General features: G+C 42.3%; 1 protein-coding gene across 1 annotated transcript; it reads left to right on the plus strand.

Moving 5' to 3' along the window:
* The first annotated feature begins 6 nt into the window (after positions 1–6).
* MDH1B (malate dehydrogenase 1B) lies at positions 7–24,486 on the plus strand. Its single transcript, XM_049615063.1, has 11 exons — positions 7–202; positions 4,031–4,143; positions 7,387–7,521; positions 7,717–7,859; positions 9,433–9,929; positions 12,966–13,107; positions 14,428–14,591; positions 17,011–17,150; positions 17,679–17,730; positions 20,259–20,337; positions 24,170–24,486. Coding segments are annotated over exons 1-11 (1,488 nt in total). The 5' UTR covers positions 7–180; the 3' UTR covers positions 24,171–24,486.

Below are 24,486 nucleotides of genomic sequence, written 5' to 3' on the forward strand. Positions count from 1 at the left end.
TTCTTGGGCTTAGGGATAGGGACAGGGGAGAGCATAAGGCTTTTAAATACAATGTGTGATCGTGTACCCCAACACCTCACGTCTGCGACAGGGCCTCAGCTTCAAAGTGCGCCTGCGCCACGCCGTGGTTGCTAGGGAACCGCTGAGCCGCAGTTCCTGGTCCTAGGTCGCGGCTTTAACATGGCCAAATTCGTGCTTGCGGGTGAGTGATCCCCAAGTGCCCCCTGTAGGTCTCTCAAAACACCCAAACTCTCACCTCCTTTGGTCAATTAGCAGTGATATTCTTAACTTTTGTTCTAGCGACTCCAGCATCTATATGGACCACCTCGAGCTTCTTATGCATTCATTCAAAGATGTTTATTGGGCAGCGCCCTGTGCAAAGCACTCCCGTCCACTGGAGATACAGTGGGGGAAAACATAACACCCGGGCCTTGCAAGAGCTTTCGGTCTCACGGAGTACAGTAGCACGTAAACAAGAAATTTAGATCCACTGGAATTAATGAAATAAGGGAGATGTGCACAGGACTCTGGGAGGCGTTCCAGGAGCTGATTTGTGAATATTTGCGATAGGGAGGCCATTCCAGATAAAAGCTAGAAGAGGCTAGAAGTCTCATGGCCTAATGGAGGAACAGTCTGGACCTGGGGCTAGAATGGGAGCAGCAGTCAGATCCTTGCACATAAAGTACACCAAACAAAGGTGTTTGAACTGTATCTTGAAAGCAATGAGGAGTCTTAATTTTTTTTTTTTTAAGCAGGAGAGTATGTGTTTGCATTTTAGGAAGCCCATTGCTGTGTAGCAATGGAGGGGGAGGATTGAAAACGTCCACTGGCGTCCAGAAAAACCACTAAAGGGTCTCAGGAAAAGCAGCAGGCTATTGTACCTGCCTCCTTCCCTTTTCTCGGCAAGTTTCTTGAAAGAGCAGACTGCTTTCTTGTCTTCAGGTCCTTCCATTCAATCTGGCTTCTGCTTCTACCTCCTTTCAAATATGGCCCTCACCAAAGTCACCAATGACTTTTACAGAAGCTGTCCAGTCCTTATTTGAAGTTTCTGATGCATTAACACAATTGGCATCTCCCATCTGCCTGGAAACCGATTTTGCTTGCTTCTTTATTCATTCAGAAGAACATTTTTGATCACTGACTGACTATTTGCTGAGAAGGCAGTGATACAGAAACTTACAGAGAACGGTGCTTGTGTGTCAGTGATGGAGCAGGTTCTGTAGGAGCAGTGTGGCAGGAGACCTCATTTAGTGGAGCCAAAGACCTCCCAGAGGAAGTGGTTTTTTTAAGCAGAGATCTGAAAGATGGGCAGTTACCTAGCAGAAAGGAGGTAGGGAAGAAGAGAGGGATTAAGCATAGGAGTGGGGTTGGAATGAGGAAAGCTAGTTTGGCGATGATTGAGAGTGTACAATAAGCAGAAGATGGAAATAGATTTAGTAGGATTGGAGTAAAGGGTACAAAGGAGAGAGTATCGTAGGCTGAGGCCAGAATTAGTTAATATAGATTCTTGTGAGCCATGTTTAGTATTTTAAACATTATCCAAAGTACATGGAAGACTTTGGAAGGAGAGAACATAATCAAGTTTTCATTTTACCTGAATGTTATTCTCCATTGGAAGAGAAAGATTAGATGCCAAGACCCCAGTTAGGTGCAATAGTCCAAGAAGGAGATAGTGGCCGGCCTGGTCTGGGATGGTGGGCAATGGAAATGGAAGGAAGTGAATGGACTGGAGGGATATTACAGAGACATAATTCACAGCACTAGATGTCTAATTAGGTCGAGGAAGAGAAGTAAGGGAGAAGAAATAGTTAAAATTATTTCCAACCAATGGTTTGGAAAAATGGGTAGATAAGGAGTCGCTGAAAACAAAAATTGGAAAAGTAGGCTTAATACCCTGGATACTCTTAATTCTCTTAAATAACTACGTAGTCAACATAAAGAACATAAGAGAAGGAGCAGATTCAGTGGGGGAGTTTGGGAAAAATCTGCCCTAGACATGCTGAGTGCCTATGAGACATTCAGAGGGAGATGGAAAACTATAGGAAGGTATAAACATCTTGGATAGTTCTGAACTGGATGTACAGATTTCTACCTGAAACCAAGAGAGTGGAGAAGATTAGCCAGAAAGAATGCATAGAGTATGAAGATAAGAGGCAGTGAAGAATGCTCCTTTTAGGGGATTGATAAAGGAATAAGAACCTACAAAGTATGGAGAGAATGGCCAGAGAAGTAGGATGAAAACCTGAAGAGTGACCTGACCGTAGTGGGTGTTTCAGAAGGATAGAAGAGGGCAAATGCCAACAAGAAAATGTCAATGAGAGAAGGATCAAAAAGTATCCATTGGATGTAATGACATGGAGGTTCCCTGATGTCCCTCCAGAGAGTCATGGTTAAAGCCAGATTGAAATGGGATAAGAAATAAATGGAAGTGAAAAACTGGAGATGGCAAATGTAGAGGACTCTTTCAAGAAATTTGCATAGAAAAGGGCAGGTAGAATGCGTTAGCTAAAGAGGGACATAGGCTTTTTGGTTTTTTTAGGACAGGAAAAACTTAAATATAACTGTACTATATTTAAATACGATGGAAAAGGAACATCAAGAACAGAGATAAAATGCCGAAAGAGAGGCAATTCTGAAAGCAGAAGAGGGTGGTATTCAGAGCATAAGTGGTGAGATTAGACCTGGAAAGGAGGTAGGAGCCACCTTCCATTGAATAGGAGGAAGAAGGAAAGGATGAGTCCAAATGCAGACAGGCTTATAGGAATGATGGTAGGAGGTTGGAGGACTTACCAGCTGATGCCTTTTTGTATGATTTGGGTTTGTTTTTGTAAAGTAGAAAGCAAGGTTTTCTGTCACCTTCCAATAGTAGTGGGAAAATGGAGACAAGAGGTTTGCAAGAAGTGGGCCAAGTTTAGAAGGGTAATTGTGAAGAACAGAAAAAAGTGATGATAAAGAAAACAGAAGGAGTTCCAGGCAGAGTTGAAGGCCAGTTGAGGCTAGTGACCATGAATTTATAATGGCGCCTCTCTGTTTGGTTCTACCATGTTTCTCCAGGGGTGCCTAGCAAATGGAACCCAGAAACAGGAAAGGCAGGTACGCTTTTACCGGGCTGATTTGCCAGAAGCATAGTAGGGCAAGATAATTTACAACATGAGCCAGAGAGTGGTTGAATTCATGAACCATGGATTTGAACTAAACAGGGAGGCTAACAGAAAAGGAGTGGGTGGGAAGTTTGATGATTGAGAAGTCACCCTGAAGTTGAAGAACTCATGATTGGGAGTAACTGGGGAAGATTGTTGCAGAGGGGGTTCTGCCCTTGGCTCCTGCCCCTCTCCTCCTACTCCCTCAGACACCTAATCCCATCTACTCTGGTGGCTTTAACTTCCTGTGTGTTGATGGCTACAAAATCTGTATCTTAATCCCTCACGTGGGTCCTGTACTTGAGACTTAACATGTGCAGCTACCTGCTGGTCATATTCAATTAGATATACTGCACATACCTCCAATGCACTTGTCTGTAATTAAACTTCTTACCTGTGGTTTCTCTCTAGTAAGTGCAGGATCATCTGCCCAGGCCAGAAAATAGAAGTTATCCCAGACTCGTCTCTCTCCCTTCGGCTTCTCTTCCCTTTAGCGCCATGTGATTTCACCACCACTCCTCACTTCATACTTGGCCTTTTAGTGGATACTAATGAGTAGTTCATTACTAGTAATTCATGCTTAGTTAGTAGCACAGCAGCCCTTTGGAGAGAGTGAGATCTAGCTAATGCTGGAAGAGAGTAAATATCCAACAGTCTTTATTTTCTTTCCACATTTTATTACTTAAGATCCTGACCTTCTATGAAATAATTTTATGTTTACTGCTGTTATAAAAATCAAAAGTTTACATGGTGGCAGTTATGCAATAATTCTGTGTAATAGAATATATCATAACTGTATCATTATTTCTGTAATTATATGGCAAATACTTATAACTACATGATAATTCCTGTGTGATGTAAGAAAATGTTGCTATTTTGAACTCTTTTAGGTAGAGCAGATTGCCCATATTATGCTAAAGCAGAACTTCTGGCAGATTATTTACAAAAGAATCTTCCTAATTTTTGGATACATAAAATTACACAACATCCTCATGTTTGGGAGGTAAGAAGCCTTTCTAGTGTGTTAAACTCACACACTCACAAAATGTGTTCTAATTTAATGAAATATTAGCCAGTGTATCAGATAGGCTTCCAATAATAAACGTTCACGTACTACTGCTATTTTAACACTAATAAAATAAATTTCTACTTACCAGTCTCAAAACATTATGTATTTTTTTCCCCAGTAGCTAGTAGAACAAATGAGGCCCTAACCAATCAGTAGAATAAATTTCGCTATTTTTTCTCCTAGAATCCAGGTAACTTATATTATCCTTTTTAACTTTTCATTGTCCTTCATCTGATTTCTAATGACACAAGACACTACCATACTGCTGCGTAAGAGGGCTCAGCCAGCCCTGAACTCTGAAGCTGGGTGGCCCTTCAGAGATACTCTAAATACAGGCGAGGGGGCTGGGCTTTTGTACTGGCACAACTAACAGTCCTTGGATGCAGGCTGCCCTTGGGGAAGGGACTTAACTCTAAGCAAGGGAACCTCTCTGAGGTCGGTTCCTGTAGAGAGACTCAGCACTGAGCCATCAGCAGCCAGTGCACCTGGTGGCCCAGGCAGTGCGTGTCTTGGTCATGAAGAGGAAAGCTGAAAGACATATGACAGGATCTGCTACAGTTCACCAGCTGTGCCTTGTGGATCCACATTCTCCAAATAATAATTTCATACCATCTGGGAACAGCTTTTCTGAGGTTCTGGTTGGCGTCTTTCCCTGAGGAAACTTTACAAGAAGATGGTTAGTCAAAAGAACCATAGTCTCCACTGCATATCATTTTAGGGCTGTAACTGACGCTCGTCACCTTTCTGTCTACAGCCCAATATCGATCCCCCTCCTGCTCTACTGGTCTAGGTGACTTATGAGGCATAATGAACTAGACCTGTATCCTTAGGGGTCTGAGTCCCAGTTTCTAGCACATGCACATTTGCTGTCAAAACTGAGCAAAGCAGTACCAAGGATTCCCCAATGGATCACCTAGATGCCAAATATTCTTTTCTGCCCACATGCCCCAGATCAGCCGTGGCATTTACTCCTTCCAGGATGGTAACTCCTTCCCTTGACTGCTGTCCCTTGGCACAGGAGCTCCAAGTGACCAAGCAGAAGCCATAACTTAAAGTTTAATGGAACTCTTCCTGACAGAACCACCCTTGCACCTCTGGAACTTAGAGCCTCCAGACCCATAGAATCTAGAGTAAGTAGGTTAGGGGAAGCACGAATTCTCCAGGTGGGTCACTGGGAGTGATGGTAAGCAGGATCACTCTTAATTCCATCTCCTGGTTCCTGGATCCATATATGTCACCTATTGGGGAAAAAGCACTATATTGATTCATGGTATATATTGCATCCTGAAAGACAGTGCTTTATCCCTACAAGGTAGCAACCTCTAAGCACCTCCAGTGGGCTGTCCTATCCCTCTATCAGTCTGCCATGTGATGTGATTTATGATAGGGCCAGTGCATCCCATGGTTACATGCCCAGTTCTACACATGCTTTAATCCAAAGTGGTTCAGAGTGATGTTACACAGGATCCCGTGTTGCTAGGTTGAATATTTTGTAAGCTCTTGGGCAGGGTGCTGGCCAAAGCCCCACATGCAGGAAAAGCAGTTCTTTACCCAGAATATTGATTGTGATTGTCATTGCAAAGCCTGGTCTACACAAACCAGATTGTTGATTCTAGTCAGGATGAATCACTGCCCTTTCTAGGCTGAAAGGGGTGAAATGTAATCACCTTGCCACCAAGAAGCTGGTTAATGTCTTTGAGGGATAGTGTCATTATCACTGGGTCAGTGTTGGTCTGTATTACCATCACAGTGGACATTCAGCAGCAACAATGGCTAGATCAGCTTTAGTGAGTGGTGGCTCATTCTCTAGGGCCGTAGCGTAACCTCTGTCTCTTTTGTGAGCCCACTGTGCCTTCAGCTAAGTCACCTTATCTGCTGGTTGTCTCATGCTTTTATCACAATATAGATGTTCTCTGGTGGGCACTGTCCCCAGCCTCTTTTATTTCAGGATTCTATCATCCCAATCCCCAGGGAGTCCAGCTCTAGAACAGCATGTCCTTTAATAGCCCTGGCCAGTAATGGATATCCATACCAGGCTTCTCAGTGATGCTGAAAACATATCACCAGCACAGTTCTTATCATTTTGATGAAAGTAGTGTCCCCCAGGCCCTTCCGGAGAACGTAACTTACTAGTAGGTTCCATACTTCCATAGTAGCATATCCATACCAGCATGCCCACTTTTCTGAGCTTTTTGATTCCTTCTGCTATTGTCTTCCATGGACGTTCTGGCATTTCCATTTCATTTCTTGTGAACCATCACTTTCTCCAAGCTTCAGAGAGCCATTCTAGAAACGTGTTACCACTGTCTTCTGAGGTTCTTGCCAGGATATATACCACTGAGTTGTAGAAGAGTGATTCATATTGATAAATTCTCCCCTATCCGACAGGATAGCACCCTCAGGGTCCAGACCTATACATTCACTGGTCAGGCTGTATAATGACTAGGGGAACCATGGTAGAATCCTCACAGCAGCATTATTTGCTTTAAGGGGTGATAAAGGCACAGAGATCTTCAGCATAATCAAGATAAATTAGTTTCTAAGATTTCATGTGTAAGGTAGTCTCATTACACATGCCTCCAATGGCAAGAATGCTATCATGTACTTTACTCACAAGAAAATTGCTCTCTAGCTCTACTCAGCTCTTGTCATTGGAAAGCCTGGTCTACACAAACCAGATAATTACGATTTAAACTTTTCCTAATGAATATTATTAACATCCATAGATGATTTTTAGCTCATTAATGCAGTCTGAATGACTTAAACTATACCCACATATTTGGAAATCAGGGTCAAGTTTACGTGGCCTTAAGACTGGAAATATCTCATAGAGAAAAGCAAGGGAAGAACCAGTTGAATTTTTTGGATATCAGAGGAGTTGGGACACTTGGCTTTTCTTTTAAGCTCTCCACTTTCATTCGCGGTCTCCTCAGCAAAGAGAGCAACTCTCATTAGGTCAGCAAATTTGAAGAATCATCTTTCTGATTTGATCAATTTGTTACTTAACTCACTACTATTTTCTGCATATACCTTTTACAGTGTAAAGATGTCTAAATTTTATTATGTATACTCAGTGGTAGTAAAAAAACAAGCTAGTTTGTGTTTGAATTCTGAAGTATTGAACTAAATTCTGACACCGATTCAATGGATGACGTGTCTTGGAATATCATTCAATAGGAGTGGCTAGAAGATTTGTGTGAAAAGAATAAGTGGAGTCACAGAAACTCCCCCATCATCTGGAGAGAGCTGTTGGATCGTGGAGGAAAGGGGTTGCTTTTAGGAGGCTATAACGAGTTCCTGGAGTACACCCAGGTATGCGAATTAAGTTGGTTTATTTGCTCAAAACATTATCCTTCTCTCACGCTGTTCTTCAAATGTCTTGCTTTCCAAAGTATTCCCTCGGCTCTCTTTTTACGCTCTTCTGGCTTTAAATAAGAACTTCCCATTATAATTACTGTCAGCTAATTATGTATTCTCGGTGTTGACTTTTTCTTTCCTAATATTTAGCTTTACTACGGTGTCACCTCTAGCATGACTACTGAGCTGATGAAGATAATTGCTCAAGAGAACCTGGAAGCACATATAGAAAAAGAACTGCAGGAAGAAGTCAGGAAAGATCTTGTCAATCCCTTGCAGGTCTGGATCACCAGGTAGAACAGTCAAACTCCAGGATTCGTGAGATTGGGTGTTTATATTTAGAAAGAACAATAGTGTGGGATTAAGTCCATGATGGAAGAACATCTGAATGTCAAGTTTGAGATTTGTATGGATAGATAGATAGATAGATAGATAGAGATATGCATATATATCCCTCAATATAGCTTCATATTTGTTTTATTTTTTAAGATTTTTGATTTATTTATTTTGAGAGGGAGAGAGGGTACATGTGCATGGGCCGGGGGGGGGGGGGGGCAGAGAGAGGGAGAGAGAGAATCCCAAGGAGGCTCTGCACTGACAGTGTGGAGCCTGATATGGGGCTCGATCCCACCAACAGCAAGATTGTGACCTGAGTTGAGATCAAGAGTTGGATACTCAACCAACGGAGCCACCCACGTGCCTCCATATTTAAGCTTTACAATATAGGTGTGTGTATGCACACACACACATGCAATCGAAGAGCAAGGGTATAGCAAAGATAAGTACTTTGATAACCCCATCTCCAGCTCTTGTCCCCTCGGTCTGTGTCTCTCAGGCCCTCTGCTGCTCTCATTCTTGCTCTTTGCCTTGCTGTCCTTCCTGCCCTTTCCCTCACTTTCTGTCTCCTCCCCCACTCCCATCTCATTGCCCGCTGCCTTCCCCTCTTCCCCACTTGCTAGAGCTGACGTTGACTCTTCCTTGGCTCTTCCTCTGTCACCTCCCGTTGTGTGCCTGCCTCACTAACCAGTGTTGTGGCTGGACCAGCCTGTGGTTCTTACCGTGACTGCAAGACACCCTCAGCAATAACCGTCAGGAAACTTTGGACAAAGGGGTTTGTTACTTATACCTCCTGGAACTTACATGGCACACCTTGAGCCACATGGTGATGTCACTGTTACAGAAAGAGAGAGAGAGAACATGTAAGCATGCGTGGGCCTGGGGCTCTGCTTTTCTTGAGGCTGAGAGTGGGGGGTCTAGGGTTTTGTGGACTCACTCTGGATTGCCGAATTTAAAACCTAAGAGTGGAAATTTAAAGCTTGGAAAGAGAAAAAACTAGTGGCCCAGATGGTCAGCTACCCAGATACTTGCTGAATTGTGGACACCGACCCATGATGCCTAGCCTATGCTGATCCTAGCCTTCTTTGCAAGGATTTAGAAAAGATAGCCCTTTCCTCCAAAATGTCGTTACTTTGTAGATAAGAATATAAAGTAGAAAAGAGCTATGGTTAAATAAAACTTGTTATTTCTTTACCTTTTTAAGACAAAATGTAAACATGTAATCAGAGTGATATGACACCATTCTTTTAAATTCTGCTTTCTGCATAATCTATTGTATTTGAAACTTTTGAAACAGGTACATTTCTTATTTGGGGATTGTTTTCAGAGGGCCAGAGTAAGGGATTAGTAGCAAGCATTTTTTTGTTCAACTTTTGGTTTCTAGTCTTAAAAAGTCTATGCAGCTATGGACGCTGATTTAAGCTATTAGATCACCTGATTACTGCACATGCTGAAATATCTATTAAGAATAAAGGCTTAACAGGGGCAAAAGATTTAACTATTCATAATCTGGCTTTGCATTTTTATTAGTGCATCTGTCCCTGCCTGCTACAGCCTAATTCCCATTTTGGTAAGTGGCGAGGTGTTCGGAATGCATACGGAGATGAGCATAAATCTATTTGACAAAGAGCAGGCGGAAGAAGATCTCCACCTTCTCATGACTGAGACTCGGAACCTGGTGGCACCCTTGCTCCGGAGCGTCTCCGTCTGCACCAGAGTGGAGGAGGCCTTCCGCCAGGCCCACGTGATCATCATCCTGGACGACAGCGCCGACCGGGAGGTGTACACTCTAGAAGGCTGCATCCGAAGCAGGCTTCCTCTGTGTAGGCTGTTTGGACAGCTGATTGAGAAAAATGCTCACGATTCCGTCAGAGTTATTGTGGGAGGAAAAACCTTCGTGAATCTGAAAACAGTTTTGCTTATGAGATACGCCCCAAACGTGGCACATAATATCGTCGCTGTGGCGCTGGGGGTGGAAGGCCAAGCCAAAGCCGTGCTGGCCAGAAAACTGAAAACAGCCCCCTCCAGTGAGTGAGCTTCCGTTTCTGTTTCTGGTTTTAAACAGGGTGATCTCAAAGCAGCTAGGAAGAACACCATACCCGTTAGGATTTTTCTGGGTAAACTTATTGTGTGATCTGACTATTGTGCAAACTGGTTTTTGGTTTTTGGTTTTTTACTGTTTTTAATGACTGGCTGACTTTGTCCATCATTGTAAAAATTAGTAAACAGGGGCACTCGGGTGGCTCAGTCGGTTAAGCGTCCAACTTAGGCTCGGGTCATGATCTCACAGTTCGTGAGTTCGAGCCCCACGTCTGGCTCTGTGCTGACAGCTCGGAGCCTGGAGCCTGCTTCGGATTCTGTGTCTCGTTCTCTCTCTTACCCTCCCCTGCTCACCTGCTCATGCTCTGTCTCTTTATCTCTCAAAAATAAATAAAGACTAAGTTTTTTAAAATAAAAATTAGTAAACAAACGTTTCATATAAGACATATTTTTCAAGCTATAATTTGAAACCTAATGTTCCAATTTTCCATTATAATAGTCAACTAAGGTAATCAGTGTTTTTTTAAAAAAATAATCAGGGGTGTATTTAAGTGGCTCTACCTCACTTCCCACCTGTGTGACCTTGGGCAATCACTTAACCTTGCCTCAGTTTCCTCATCTGTAACATGAGGATGTTAATAGCACTTACCTCCTGGAACTGATGTGAGGATTCAAAAAATAATGTTTCCAAAGTGCTTGGAAGAGTGGCCAGCATGTGGTAGACATTTGCGAGGGTATTTCACTTATCCACGGGATTATATCTGAGCTGTTTGTGATTCTGTTGGTCTTTGGAATGGCAGGCATCAGAATCCTGCGAGGATGAGACCAGTTCAGAAAATGGATTGGTGTATTTTTTTTATTTTATTTTTTAACATTTATTCATTTTTGAAGGCAGAGAGAGACAGAGCGCGAGTGGGGGGAGGGGCAGAGAGAGAGGGAGACAGAATCCAATCCGAGCTGTCAGCACAGAGCCCGACGCGGGTCTCAAACTCACAAACTATGAGATCATGACCTGAGCTGAAGTCAGCCGCTTAACTGACTGAGCCACCTAGGTGCCCCGGATTGGTGTATTTAAAAGCGGGGTGCTGTATTTAAAAATGTTTATTATATTTGACAAATTTCAGCTATTGGGTAAAGGAAAGAGAGACATGAGAGGGACGGCAGTCGATTGGAATTGTCAGCGGAGTAGCAACAAGAAACTCAGCACCAACAAAGACATTGAAGCAGAGGGACCTGAAATCTGAAAACCATCAAGGAGAATCATTTGGGGGAAGATTCCAGACGCCAAGGGGGTAGCAGACCTTTTCAGGATATCCCTTGAGTTCAGTTCACACATAACCCTGTTTCTCAGACCATGTGCATTGGCTTAGTTGGAACTCTTTCTGTTGCAGGTGATAGAAAGTCCACTCAAAGCAACTGAAGTCAGATCATTTTTTGTGGGGTTTTTTTTTCAGGCATAGATGGATGCTGGGGCTTAAATGGTCATGTCAGGTCTAGCTGGTTCTCTCTCTTGACCTATCCCTCAGCCCTGCTTTCCTCAGCGTTGGTTTGATTCTCAGGCAGGCTCGTAAAAAGTGGCAAAGTGGCCACGGGTGTCTCCAGACTCATACATTCATAGCTTAGCCACCCCAGTATAAAGAGGGTTTGCTTTCTCAAATGTGCATAAGTTGCAGGATAATATCTCATTGGCCAGGCTTGGACCATTTGCCCATCTCCAAAACAATTGTTGTGGCCAGAAATCTGGAATCTGGGTCTCGTGCCTATTGATAGACCTGAGGGGTGAGGACAGCCCCACCCAAACCATATGGACTGAAATTGAGAAAGGGTAGTTATTTATAGGAAAACCAGGATGCTGTTAAAGAAAAACATTAGGAAGAAATGTTAGGAGAAAAAACAGCAGATGTCCACTATGATTTTCTCTCACAGAGCTATAAAGAGCCTGAAATCTGATAAGCAGAATTCTTCTTCCTACCGCCCACCTTTGCACACAACTGCGTGAGAGTGTGATACTTGGAACTGATGCAGCTGTTTTAGGACCACGTGGGGCAGGCCAAGAGAGTAGCATCTTCTGAGCCGCGGAGCGAACCCCCGTGTCACTGCCTACCTCAGCCTGTTATTGTAGAAGAAAAGCGAATTCCTTCTAGTTAAGCCAAGTCACAAGGATATTCTGTGACGTGAAACCAAACGGCAACCTTCCCTCGTGCAGAACAGTAAAGAATGTAATCTCCACAGTAGGAAGTAGTGTGAACTTGGAATGAAGTCTTTAAGCAGATAAATAAGTGAATCAATCAACCAATCAAATTACTTATTTTTCACTTTGGATACAATATCCTTAAAAGATCCCCAGTTTTAGAATCATATTAAATCTTAATCACTCTTTATCTCTGACCCCTATCCTCTTATTTTCCTTCATAGTACACATCACTTTGTATAGTAGTTTTGTCACCCGCTCCCCTCCACCCCCAGAATGTTGCAAGGATTTGGGCTCATTTGTTTTCTTCCAAATGTACCACCTAAAAGCACCTCACACATAGAAGCCAATTCAATTATTTGTTGACTAGGACGTTCCTGGGGTCCTCTGATTATAACACCCTCATTCTGCTGGAAATGAAACCAACTCAGGGGTTAAGTGATTTGCCAAAATGTCTATTCCAGTGTAGAATCAAGGACTCTGTCAGAACCAAAGCAGAGAAAAAGTTCTCTTAATGGCAAGCAGAGTGGTAAAAGGATCACACCGGTGCTACGATTTTCAGTAGTAGTTCTTTGAGGGAGCATTTCAGTATTTCTTGAATTCAATGATATGCCCGTGCCCTACACAGAGCACGATTAGGCATTGCCAAACCCCGATGATTAAGGAACTTATCCATGCCATTTCCACATTTTGGGGGACCATAAACTAAGATCATCTTCTAGCAAAAAGATCGATCAATCCTAAGACAAACGCACAGTCAAAAAATAGACTGCAGGCAACTTTTTTATATTAATGCTCATTATTATGTTAAACATTTTTTTTTTCTTCACAGGCATCAAAAATGTGATAGTTTGGGGCAATATTAGTGGAAATAACTACATTGATCTGAGAAAAGCCAGAGTTTACAGATATGAGAGTGCTATTTGGGGAACTCCTAACTATTCACGTCCTGTTTTGAGCTTGATTTTTGATAGGTATGGTATATTTTTAAGTCAAGTATACTAACAGTGTTGGGTAAATGTATAATCGTTGTTATAATCCTTTAAATCATCTTAGAAATCATTGTACAAAAATAACTTGACATTATTCACACCCACCTTTGTTTATGTGCTCTATTGAAGAAACATAGAAAATTCCACAGAATATCAATCAGTCAATCCCCATGCCCAACTTATTTGATTTTGCAATTATGGATTTTTGTGTTAGACTATCCTTCAAGTAGCCCACATACTCCTTTAAATTTGTCTCTAAAGCAAGCATACAGAAAGTGAGTCTTCATTTAACACAGAGACAGAGACATGTATCAAATTGAAATTGGTGGGAACATTTTCAAGAATAAGGAATTAAGGTGGTGAGCGGGCCCAGGCCCGTGCTGGGTGCTCTGTCCCAGGAGAGGCAGAACCCAGAAGTGGTGAAGAGCATGGTCTCAAGAACCAAGCCACTTGGATTGGAATTCTCAAGCAGCCACCTATTAGCTGTGTGACTTCAGAGAAGTTCCTTAACCACTCTAGGCCTCAGTCTTTTCGTCTACAAAGTGGAAATGGTCACATAATATGAGCCTTTAGGGCTGTTGGGAAGATGAAAGGGATCAGCACAGGCAAAGCACTTAGACCCAAGCCTGCCCCAGTCAGCACCCCCAATACGATGGGGTGGGGAAGGGGAGAGGAGGAGGAGTGACTCTGAAGTGGTTTTTTTTTTCTGAGCTTTGCAGCCCTTTTCCAGTTGCAGCATTTCCTTCCCATTGCCCCTTCCGCAGATCAGAGGCACTTCACCCGTGCCCAGAAATTATGTGCCCTGAGCCCACTCTCCTGCAGCATGCTTCCTCTGGGTAGGAGCAGGGTCTCATGGAGCTATCTCCAGCTGGCTTCGCGGGGACAGCCATTCAAGGCTTTGTTCTAGTCTAGCGGAACTACTCCCTGAATTGAAACGTTATAGATTCTAACGACTTAGTTATTTCCCCGGTCTCAATGTGAATAGCTCAAAGTCTTATGATATCATTTTATTTAGGATGAAAGAGACCACTGGTTCCAAAGATAACATCTACATATAGAAGAAATTCTTTGTAATGGAAGTAATCGTTCTTGCAGCCTTTGACCATGTTTGTGTGTTTCATATTTGTTATCATGTTTTTCATTTGACGCTTTGGGATTCCTTTCTGCTACGGTTCGTTACTTTTCCACTGACTTTTTATGAGATTGAAGAAGCTTGAATACTTAGATCCTTGACCCAAGGAACATTCTTTTTCACTTGCATTCCTCCCTCCATTGTAAAATTGTTTCTTTGTCTCCTTATAGGGAGTGGGTAAACGGACAGTTTGTGGCAACTCTCAAAAAGCTGACTGAGGCAGGAAAACAATTTGGAAGCATCTTAGCTGCACACAGTATAGCCACTACGTTGAAATACTGGTACCAGGGCTCACCTCCTGGGGAGATCGTATCTTTAGGAGTACTAAGTGAAGGTAAATCTGTTTTGTTTTGTTTTTAAACCTTGTATTATTTTCAAACTTCCAGGTATGCTCTGTGCTCCTACTTCCGTTTCCCCACCTCCTGCCTGACGTGATCTATAAACTGTCCGGACGTCCAGAGTTCTATTGCCATTTATTCACCATGCATTCATTCAGTTATCCATTCAGAGATCCAGGAGTGTTTGTGCGAATGCACAGGGAGCACACAGGGATCAGACCTGGCCTCTGCCTTCAGGAGATCTCGAGCAGAGTAAGAAGAGCCAGCTAACAGCAACTAAACCATTCCATTAAGTTTTTCTCACTGCATCCCCGCTGAGGAAGGGAAAGAAAGGTTGATTTTAGGCAGATGGCAGGAAGAATCAGGACAGACTTCAATAAGGAGGTGACACTCCAGGAAGCCTTCAAGCTTGAGTAGTGTTGCTGTGGCAGACAAGTGTGGGAAGAACATCTTGCAGATGCCACAGGAGCAAAGGCACAGGGGCAGGATCCAGAGAGCACAGCAGGACACAGATCTCAGGTGCCAGTGGAAATGTGGAAAGCCTGCTCTCCAGCCACAAATACCAGACATGCATTTTTACAGCCTCACTGCTTTCATCTGCTAAAAACCATTTCAGAGGACTGCTACCATTTTTGCAAAGTAGAAAGAGCGAACAGTTGGCGTTCTGTGTTCTGTGGGTTCTTCTATCGAAAGCACCTCTTTCCTTTGTGTTTTATTTTCTCCCTGTGCAAACTCATTCATGCCTAAAGCTTCAGGCTTCACTCTCTGCTGAGCTGCAGCCTATGAAAACATTGCCACCTAGATGTCACTTCAAACCAAACTACACCAAACTGAACTGTCTTCCTCTCCCATGTGATCTACCTCTTCTATTCCTTATGTTATCAGGAGAACCACCATCTTCCCTGTTATTCCAGTGGCTGTAGTGCAGCTCAAGGTAATCCCCCCAAGCCCCCCAAGTCAGAATCAATCTGTCTGTCCTCTGTACACACATAGCATGTTGTTCCTCTGTCAGACAGCATATTCCAGCCTGCCCTCACTGGTGGCATGGTTGATTACATACGTCCCCACCATTAGGGGGCATATACCCTGAGGGCAGGGCTGTGGCTGGGTCTCCTCCTTGCTGCTTCATGGTTAGACACTCAGTGGATCTTGTTTCGGTTGCAGTTAAGGTGAGAAGCACCCTTTTACTGAATGAGGTGAATTCAAATCAGCATGTGACCTTTTTTTTTTTTATAGTTCTTTTTTTTTTTCAATGTTTATTTTTGAGACACAGAGAGAGACAGAGCATGAGCATGGGAGGGGCAGAGAGAGGGGGAGACACAGAATCCTAAGCAGGCTCCAAGGCTCCGAGCCGTCAGCGCAGAGCCCGACGTGGGGCTCAAACTCACAAACCACGAGATCATGATCTGAGCCGAAGTCTGATGCCCAACTGAGCCACCCAGGTGCCCCTAGCATGTGACCTTTTTAGTGTAACAGGCATTTAAAACCTTGTCTTTATTTGTAAACAGTTTGATTAAGCTGTGTAGGAATTCACCAGTAAGCAATGGGATCAATATTGGAGGTGAGGAGCACATAATCATTATCTCCCTGAAATATATAGGTAAACTCTCATATGTTGTCCACCTGTAAGGCTGGCTTTTTACAGATAAAAAAGAGACTGAACAGAGAACCTGGGATGCTCTCTAAGGAAAGGCCTTTTAGATCCCAGTTTCTTGACTATCCTCCCATTTTTGTTCTACTGACAACATTTTTGATGACCAGATGGCAAGAATAACTTTCTCATTTGATTGACTCACAAAAAAAGGGGGAAGTTTTATCTGTATGTTGTTCAGTTAGTGGTAAGTATTGTTGATCTTTTTATTTGGAACACATCCAAACTGAGCCCTGGGAACTGCGGGGAAGTCATCCACTTTCCCGTCCATCCCCCCCCCCCCCCCCCCCCCCCCCCCCCCGGCCCTCACACCAGAGCTACGGACCAGCCACATTCAGGCTAGCAGAGCAAGGCCAGGTGGACAGATGCCTTGGAGTCTTGGGCTACTGAGGTGTCAAGGAAAGGCCACAAGGAGCAGACAAAAGGAATCCAGAAAAAATGGAGGAGAAAGACTGCATTGGCCCCTGAAGCAGCAGGGGGTTTGAACCAAGCCAGAGGCAACAGAAGGCACAACAAGAGGAACAGTAGTTCTTCTTTCGGAGGGAAACACAGAGGAGAGAGTTGTCAGAACTTGGAGAGGTGCTCAGGCAATATTTCTGGAGTAAATGTTTCAATCTTCCCAGGAGAGGAATTGCCAGAAATATAGTTCCGCCATTATCATTAAAAACCATATACGATGTCTGTCCTTTTCTACGGTGCTTAATGTGAAGGGTTTATTGTTCTGAGCACTTTGTTTTGCTTTGCTTTGTGTTTGCTCACTGCAGGCCAGTTTGGTATTCCTGAAGGTATCGTCTTTTCTATGCCTGTAAAATTTGAGAATGGAACTTGGGTGGTTCTTACGGATCTCAAAGATATTGAAATCAGTAATCAAATGATGACCAGAATGACAAGTGATCTAATTCAGGTAATGTCCAAATAAATACAGGAGCGCTGACTGATACTGACTATAAACTGATTTTCTCTGGGCCAAGGCAAATGCTGATCTTCTGTGCATCTTATCCCTAAAAACAATAAGAAGGCAATAAGAGTTTGAAGAAATCAACAGAAGAACACTATTCATTAGGTTATATAATTTCTGGCATGTTAAAAATATTTGTTGGTTACCGGGGCGCCTGGGTGGCTCAGTCGAATAAGCGGCCGACTTCGGCTCAGGTCATGATCTCGCGGTCCGTGAGTTCAGGCCCCGCGTTGGGCTCTGTGCTGACAGCTCAGAGCCTGGAGCCTGTTTCAGATTCTGTGTCTCCCTCTCTTTCTGACCCTCCCCTGTTCATGCTCTGTCTCTCTCTGTCTCAAAAATAAACGTTAAAAAAAATTTTTTTTTAAATGTTTGTTGGTTACCTAAAAATCAAGACTCAAAGTGCTTTTCTATTGAAGAATGATTAAGTTAGCAATTGTGGTCATTTACTTCTCTGATTATAAAATTTTTCAACAGGAGAAACTTGTTGCACTTGGAGATTTGATCAGCTTCCAGTCCTATCAATCAGGTAATCTTTTAGATGTGACATTTTATTGAGCTGTTATTAAAAGACTACTAAAATAGTTGTAGAAATGAAATATTACTCAGCCATCAAAAAGAATAGAATCTTACCATTTGCAGTGATGTGGATGGAGCTAGAATGTATTATGCTAAACAAGTCAACCAGAGAAATACAAATACCACATGATTTCACTCATGTGGAATTTAAGAAACAAAACAGATGAACATATGGGAAGATGGGGAAAAAAAGAAAAGAGAAGAGAGAGAAACAAACCACAGAGAATCTTTTTGTTTATTTTAAGTGTATTTAAGAGAGAGAGAGCATGCACATGCGAGCAGGGGAGGGGCTTAGAGAGAGAAAGAGAAAGCATCCCAAGCAGGTTTCTTGCTGTCAGCACAGAGCCTGACATGGGTCTTGAAGCCATGAACCATGAGATCATGACCTGAGCCAAAACCAAGAGTCAGATGCTCAACTGACTGAGCCACCCAGGTGCTCCACAAGACACTCTTAATGACAGACAACAAACTATGGGTTGATGGAGGGAGGTGGGTGGGACACGGGCTAGATGGGCGATGAGTATTAAGAAGGGCACTTGTGATGAGCACTGGATGTTGTATGTAAGTGGTGAATCACTGAATTCTACTTCTGAAACCAATATTGCACTGTATGTTAACTAACTAAAATTTAAATTAAAAAAAAATAAGATCACCATAATCATCCATGAAAAAAATAAAATAAAATATTTGTTGAAACTGAATCACTATTTGAGATTGGTAACTATAATCTACATTTTATCACATTTAAATGAAATTATTGACAAAATAAACTACCAAGTTCAGTGTGTCCTTTGAAATAAAATATCTCATAAGAATGCTAAAGAAATTACCTCTTAAAAACACTATGACCTTGGGGCACCTGGGTGGCTCAGTTGGTTGAGCATCTGACATCAGCTCAGGTCATGATCTCACAGTTCATGGGTTTGAGCCCCACATTGGGACTTTGCGCTGACAGCGCAGAGCCTGCTTCAGATTCTCTGTCTCCCTCTCTCTCTTCCCTGCCTCCACTCAGGCTCTCTCTCAAAAATAAACATTTTTAAAAAGCTTAAAAAAAAAGCACTATGACCTTATAAATGCGTATATCATAAGTATTCATTTCCCAGGGCTGCCATAACAAATTACCACAAACTGGGGGGCTTATACAAGGGAAACTTACTCCTTAGTGAATAAATGAGACTAGAAGACCTACAGCAAAGTGTTGACAGGGTCATGGCCCCTTTGAAGGCTCTAGGGAAGCACCCTTTCCTGCCTCTTCGAGCTTCTGGTGGCAGTGTTTGGCGGTCTGGGCTATAGCCACATCACTCTGGCCCTGTCTTCACATGTCAGTCTTCTCTGTACGTGTGTCTGTGTTTCTTCTCAAATGGACACCAGTCATTGCAATCCAGTATGACCCCCTGTGAACTTGATTAGATCTGCTAAACCTTATTTCCAAATAAGGTCACATTCACAAGTATCAGAGATTGGGACTTCAGCATGTCTTTTTGGGAACACAATCCAACCCACAACATCCCATTCACTTTTAGATCACTTAAAAAAATTTTTTTTTTAGTAAGCTTATTTTTCTCCTGGGCAGTTTCTCGAATCCTAAACTGACAAGGAAATGTTATCATCTTTCTTTAATCTCTAAATATTGAAAATATTTAACAATCAGTGTGGCACAGATTTCACCCAATCTGCCTCTTAGAATGAATTAACTGGTAAAAAGAACTGGGCAGTGGACAGAGGACTTCCTTGGTCCAGACTAGAGAAGTTTTAGTGAGGTCAAAGCATTGCCATAGGGGAAGGGCAGAGAGACTAGACCTCAAGGAAAAGAGATTCTGGGCAGAAAGGTGGGTTTTGGGAATCCAGACCTGGTTCTGCCTGGTAGTCAAGTCACCAGGAATGGGCCAAAGTCAATGAAGCCCAGAGACAGCATGGAATCCAAGGGTATGGACTCAGAAGTCCAAAGAGCAGTCGATTTTCACTGGAACTCTTTTATTCCCAGATTTTTGAGGCCCTCTGTGAGGTTTCCTGCTTTTGCAGGGTAGAGCTACAAATTCCTTTTCTGAGAATGGGGTATAAAGCAATCATTCTAAATTTGACTCCTTTGACTGGTAGTTAGTCCTAAATTTTCCATAATACTTGCATTATAGAGGGTTTTATGAAAAAAGAACAACCTGATTTTATGCTATTTTCATTAACAAAGGTCAAAGCATATATGTGTGTGTGTATACATATATATATATGTGTACATATATATATGTGTGTGTGTATATATATATATATATATATATATATATTTGATTGATCTTGACTCTGTCACCTGAGGGTGACCTTGACCAAAACACTGTTCCAGAGATTCCAAGATCAGAGCATTAAAAATAATCAGAATTTTGCTGTTTGAAGATCTCTGCTTATTAACATATCAATGAGATGATTCGTGTATGAGGTTTGTTTATTCTTTTCCATTAATTTAATACATAATTTCTTGACTTTTAGAAACTGACTTAGACGAAAGAGATGAAAAGACCACCTTACCAACCACATACACCAACCAGGAAAATCAAAGTCTCAGATGGTAGGTATATCAATTGAAAAAAAAAAATGTCCTTTTTATCCAAGGTTTAACACTAAATTTTGAACAAAGAAATTTGATCATCAATTAACCATGAAGGGGAGGTAAGCCTTTCATCACCCTTATCCTATATTCAAAAATCAGATCATATTTAAAATCTATTAAAACCTGTGAAGGAAATTACCAGCGATTTATTGAGCACCTTCTGTATGCTGGCCACTGTGAGAGACACTGGGGGACACAATAACAGAGTTATGGCCACGCAAACACGTCTTGGGAAAGGAGCCATAAGAATATTAAAAAGTAAATGCAAAGATGCACAATGAATTAAAAAGCTCAATAAAGCAAAGCAAGACAGGTCAAAAGTAAAGAGAGTACATAATAACTAATCTGGAAACTCACAAGGAAACGAGAGGTCCTTGTAATATATGGAGGAAGTTTAGTCATATCTTCAAATTTAGTTGGGACTTACAGTAGCTAAAAATAACCAAATGGTCATATATTTAGTTAGAAACTGTGCTAGTTCTGTCACACATGATGAAAATATTCTAGAGATTATTGTACAACAATGTGTACCTGGTTAATATGCTCGTGTACACTGAAAAACATGTTAAAAAGGTAGATTTCACGTTACATGTTTTTAGCATAATAAAAGAAAGAGAAAGAAAGAAATACTAGGTTCTAGAGACATGAACATAAATCAAATGTTGTTCTTGCTCTCAAAGTGCTCACCATCTAGCGTGGGAAACAGCAAAGCTGACTTAAAACTACCCAATTGAGGGGCACCTGGGTAGCTCAGTTGGTTAAGCGTCCACCTTCTGCTCAGGTCATGATCTATATAGCTCGTGAGTTCGAGCCCCACGTCGGGCTCTGTGCTGACAGCTCAGAGCCTGGAGCCTGCTTGGGATTCTGTGTCTCCCTCTCTCTCTGCCCCTCCCCTGCTCGCTCTCTCTCTCTCAAAAATAAATAAAAATTTTTTAAAAATTAAAAAAAAAAAACTACCCAACTGAGAAGGCAGTGGTATGCAGAGAGAGGCCCAGGCATAATGGAACCACATTGGGGGTCTCCTGACATAGACGGGAGTGTTAGCAAAGGCTTTCAAGAAGAAACAAAATGGGAGTGGAGTCTGGAAGGATGAGTAGGAATTACTCACGTCATGTAGTGAAAAAGAAGCATGCTAAGAGGAAGAGTAGAAGAGGCTGTGGGAGGTGCACCACCAGGAGACACATGAGCCAAGGAGACATGTCAGGTGACCAAGGCATGACCAGAAGTGTGAACCTGAGGCAGTGTGGAACTGTATTCAGAAGACATTAAATAGAGTAGCTGGGCTAGAGCAGAGGGTCCCAAGAGGATGAATGGAACTGGAAACGGTGGATGGAGGACATCTCCAGTTTGGCTGAATGGTTGGCTGAGAGCTCAGCAAAACAGCCGGTGGATGGCCAGACAAATCACGGAATGGGTGGGTCAGGCTTAGAGAACTAATGTGGCTTTATCATCGTCCCCTAGAGGATGATCACGCAGCCCAAGTCAGTGTCTGCAGGATTGTGCTGAGCTCAGTCCCAGACAGAATAGGTACTTTAAGAGGCCCAGGGAGACAGTATCTGCAGGGATCAGAGTGTCAGCACTATTGTTCCAATGAGCCTGCTGGTGCTAAGCAGTACTCAGGAAAGGAGTGAGGGCTCCAAGGCCCTTGTGAGGGAAATGAGAAAAACTGGAAGACCTGTCATGATGAAGGTGACTGGCAGCTTTCCAGAACAGACGGAGAAAAGCCAAATTGTAGAGGATCTACTCCTGAGTTTCGACATCAGAACAATCTAAGTGGTTAATTAAAATGGTAGATTCTTAGGGGGCACCTGGGGGGTTCAGTCAGTTAATCAAGCATCCAACTCTTGATTTCAGCTTGGGTCATGATCTCAAGTTCATGAGTTTGAGCCCTGAATTGGGGTCTGCACTGGCAGTGAGGAGCCTGCTTGGGATTCTTTCTCTCCTTCTCTTGCTGCCCCTCCCCTGCACTTGCTCTCTCTCTCTCTCTCTCTCTCTCTCTCTCAAAAAATAAACAAACTAAAAAAATGTCTTAATGGTAGATTCTTAGACCCTCTACTAAATCATAATCTTACGTAGACTGAAGAATGTTAGTGGTGATAACATAAAGAAAATGGGGTTGATCTCAGGTTGTTTCGGGGCTAGCTGTTGAATGAGCATCAAGAATCAAATATCACTCGATAGAGCTTTCCAGTGTGAGTTCGGTGAGTTGTCAAAAAATTTTGTGGGTGACAAAATCAGTATAACCACTGGCATTTTTTCCCTGAACTGGAATAAAATTGATAAGAAAAGAACAGTGAGAAGACCAGAATTTTCTTCCCGGTGCACTTGAATAGAATAGAAAAACAAAGATGAGTAGTAAAGATTAGAAAAGGGTAAGTACTGCTTCCTGTAACTTTTTTGTTGTATTATATGCACACAAGTGCACGTACTGGACTATAATGTAAAATACATTTTTAACTGTAAGTCCTGGTCAACAAAGATGGAAAAACACTGACCTAGAACATTTCAGAGGTTGTTATAGTCTACAGCCAATATGTTTTATTTAATTTTGGTTTCAGAATACAAAGATAGAATGTATTCTGATCTAATCCAAGATGAGGAAAAAGATCTAGTTATGCCAGACAGTAGGTCAGTCGAGTAAGAAACAATCTCTGTAGTGCTAATGGTCATGACTCACATTGTCCAGTCTTAGACAATAACGTTGCAGTCAGAAGAACATAGTCCAGCTCTTGAGATGCCATATGAAAGTGATCTGGCATCTGGCAGCTCCTAAAGAGCAAGGCTTTCAGAGAAACTTGGAATGGAAGAAACAACATAGGAGAAAATGAGAAGATCTGCAAAAAGCAATGTGTTTTAGATACTAAAATCTCTGTTCTTTTCATTCTCTATTTACTATGGTGGGTTTTTCAGATGTGACTCCTCTAACCATCTCTGAAAACCCATACAGTCAAGCACCCATAAATGGTAGGTGGGAAACAAAACATTAACTAGTCTGTTTGTTATTCTATAAGTAGAACTGGGTAGAAGAGATCAAATTTCCCCCAGATACAGTTCTTTTCAGACCCTTTCCCCATCCTACATCCCAGGTCCTCAACTTTGCTCACTGATGCTTCTGGAACCTACCTTCCTACATTTATAACCAGGGCTGTGTCAATGACAACTGAATCATTCCCTTAGAATGAATATGTAAGGAAATGGACACAGATAGATCTGTGAGTCCAGATTTTCAAAGTCTATAACCTAGTTGTCACGGTATTGTATGAAAACAAGGCTGATGCAGACTTCTTTGTGGTTGACCAGTCAGGATATTCACCCACGCCTCCACACTTTTATTTAAATGTCCAACAAAATGAACAAATCAATTCTACCTTCCATTCTGAAAATGTACAGTATGATGGGCTTTGAAGTGGGGCTCACCACAGGGAATTGGAATTGGTGCATAGATGAGAAGCAGGGCCAAGAGAATAAATGGAACTGACAACATAGCTGCAAACAAAATCGAGAATGGAAAGCAAAGGAGCCAAGGGACACTGCACATAGAAATAGATTAAGGTGAGGAGGGAGGCCAGAATTTAGTTTTGCTGTATAAAAATACCTAGCAATGGTCTCGTGGTTCAATGTCCCTCATAGATAGAATCCCTCTCACACACACACATGCTCCCTCAATTGAATCAGATGGAATACAGGAATCCAGGGAACAGAAGAAAGAGGAGAGCAACAAAAGCTAATACAAAATAGGTTATTAATAGATTTTTAAATAGTTATACCTTTTATCCTCTTCCTTTTACAGATTCTGAAGGCAAAACTATGGAAGAGCAATAGAGCATACTAGACCAACTATAAAGTTCTTTAGTAATGTAATAAACACGGAAAGACCCATGAATGTCTGTATTTAGGGAAGAATAATTTGAAAAGATTGGCTTTCATCTTAGACGATGTTATGCTAGACAACGATAGTGACAGCACACACCCACGAAAAAGTGAGCCCAGTCATTTTGTGTTACCCGAACCCACCCATAGGTTTCCTTACTGTCCCATTTTCTCATACAGTTCGGTGTCAATTGCTATTTTGTAAACCACATTAAAATACAGTTGTCAGTCATTGCA

This window comes from Panthera uncia (genome assembly GCF_023721935.1).
Source record: "Panthera uncia isolate 11264 chromosome C1 unlocalized genomic scaffold, Puncia_PCG_1.0 HiC_scaffold_3, whole genome shotgun sequence".
Lineage (NCBI taxonomy): Eukaryota > Metazoa > Chordata > Mammalia > Carnivora > Felidae > Panthera > Panthera uncia.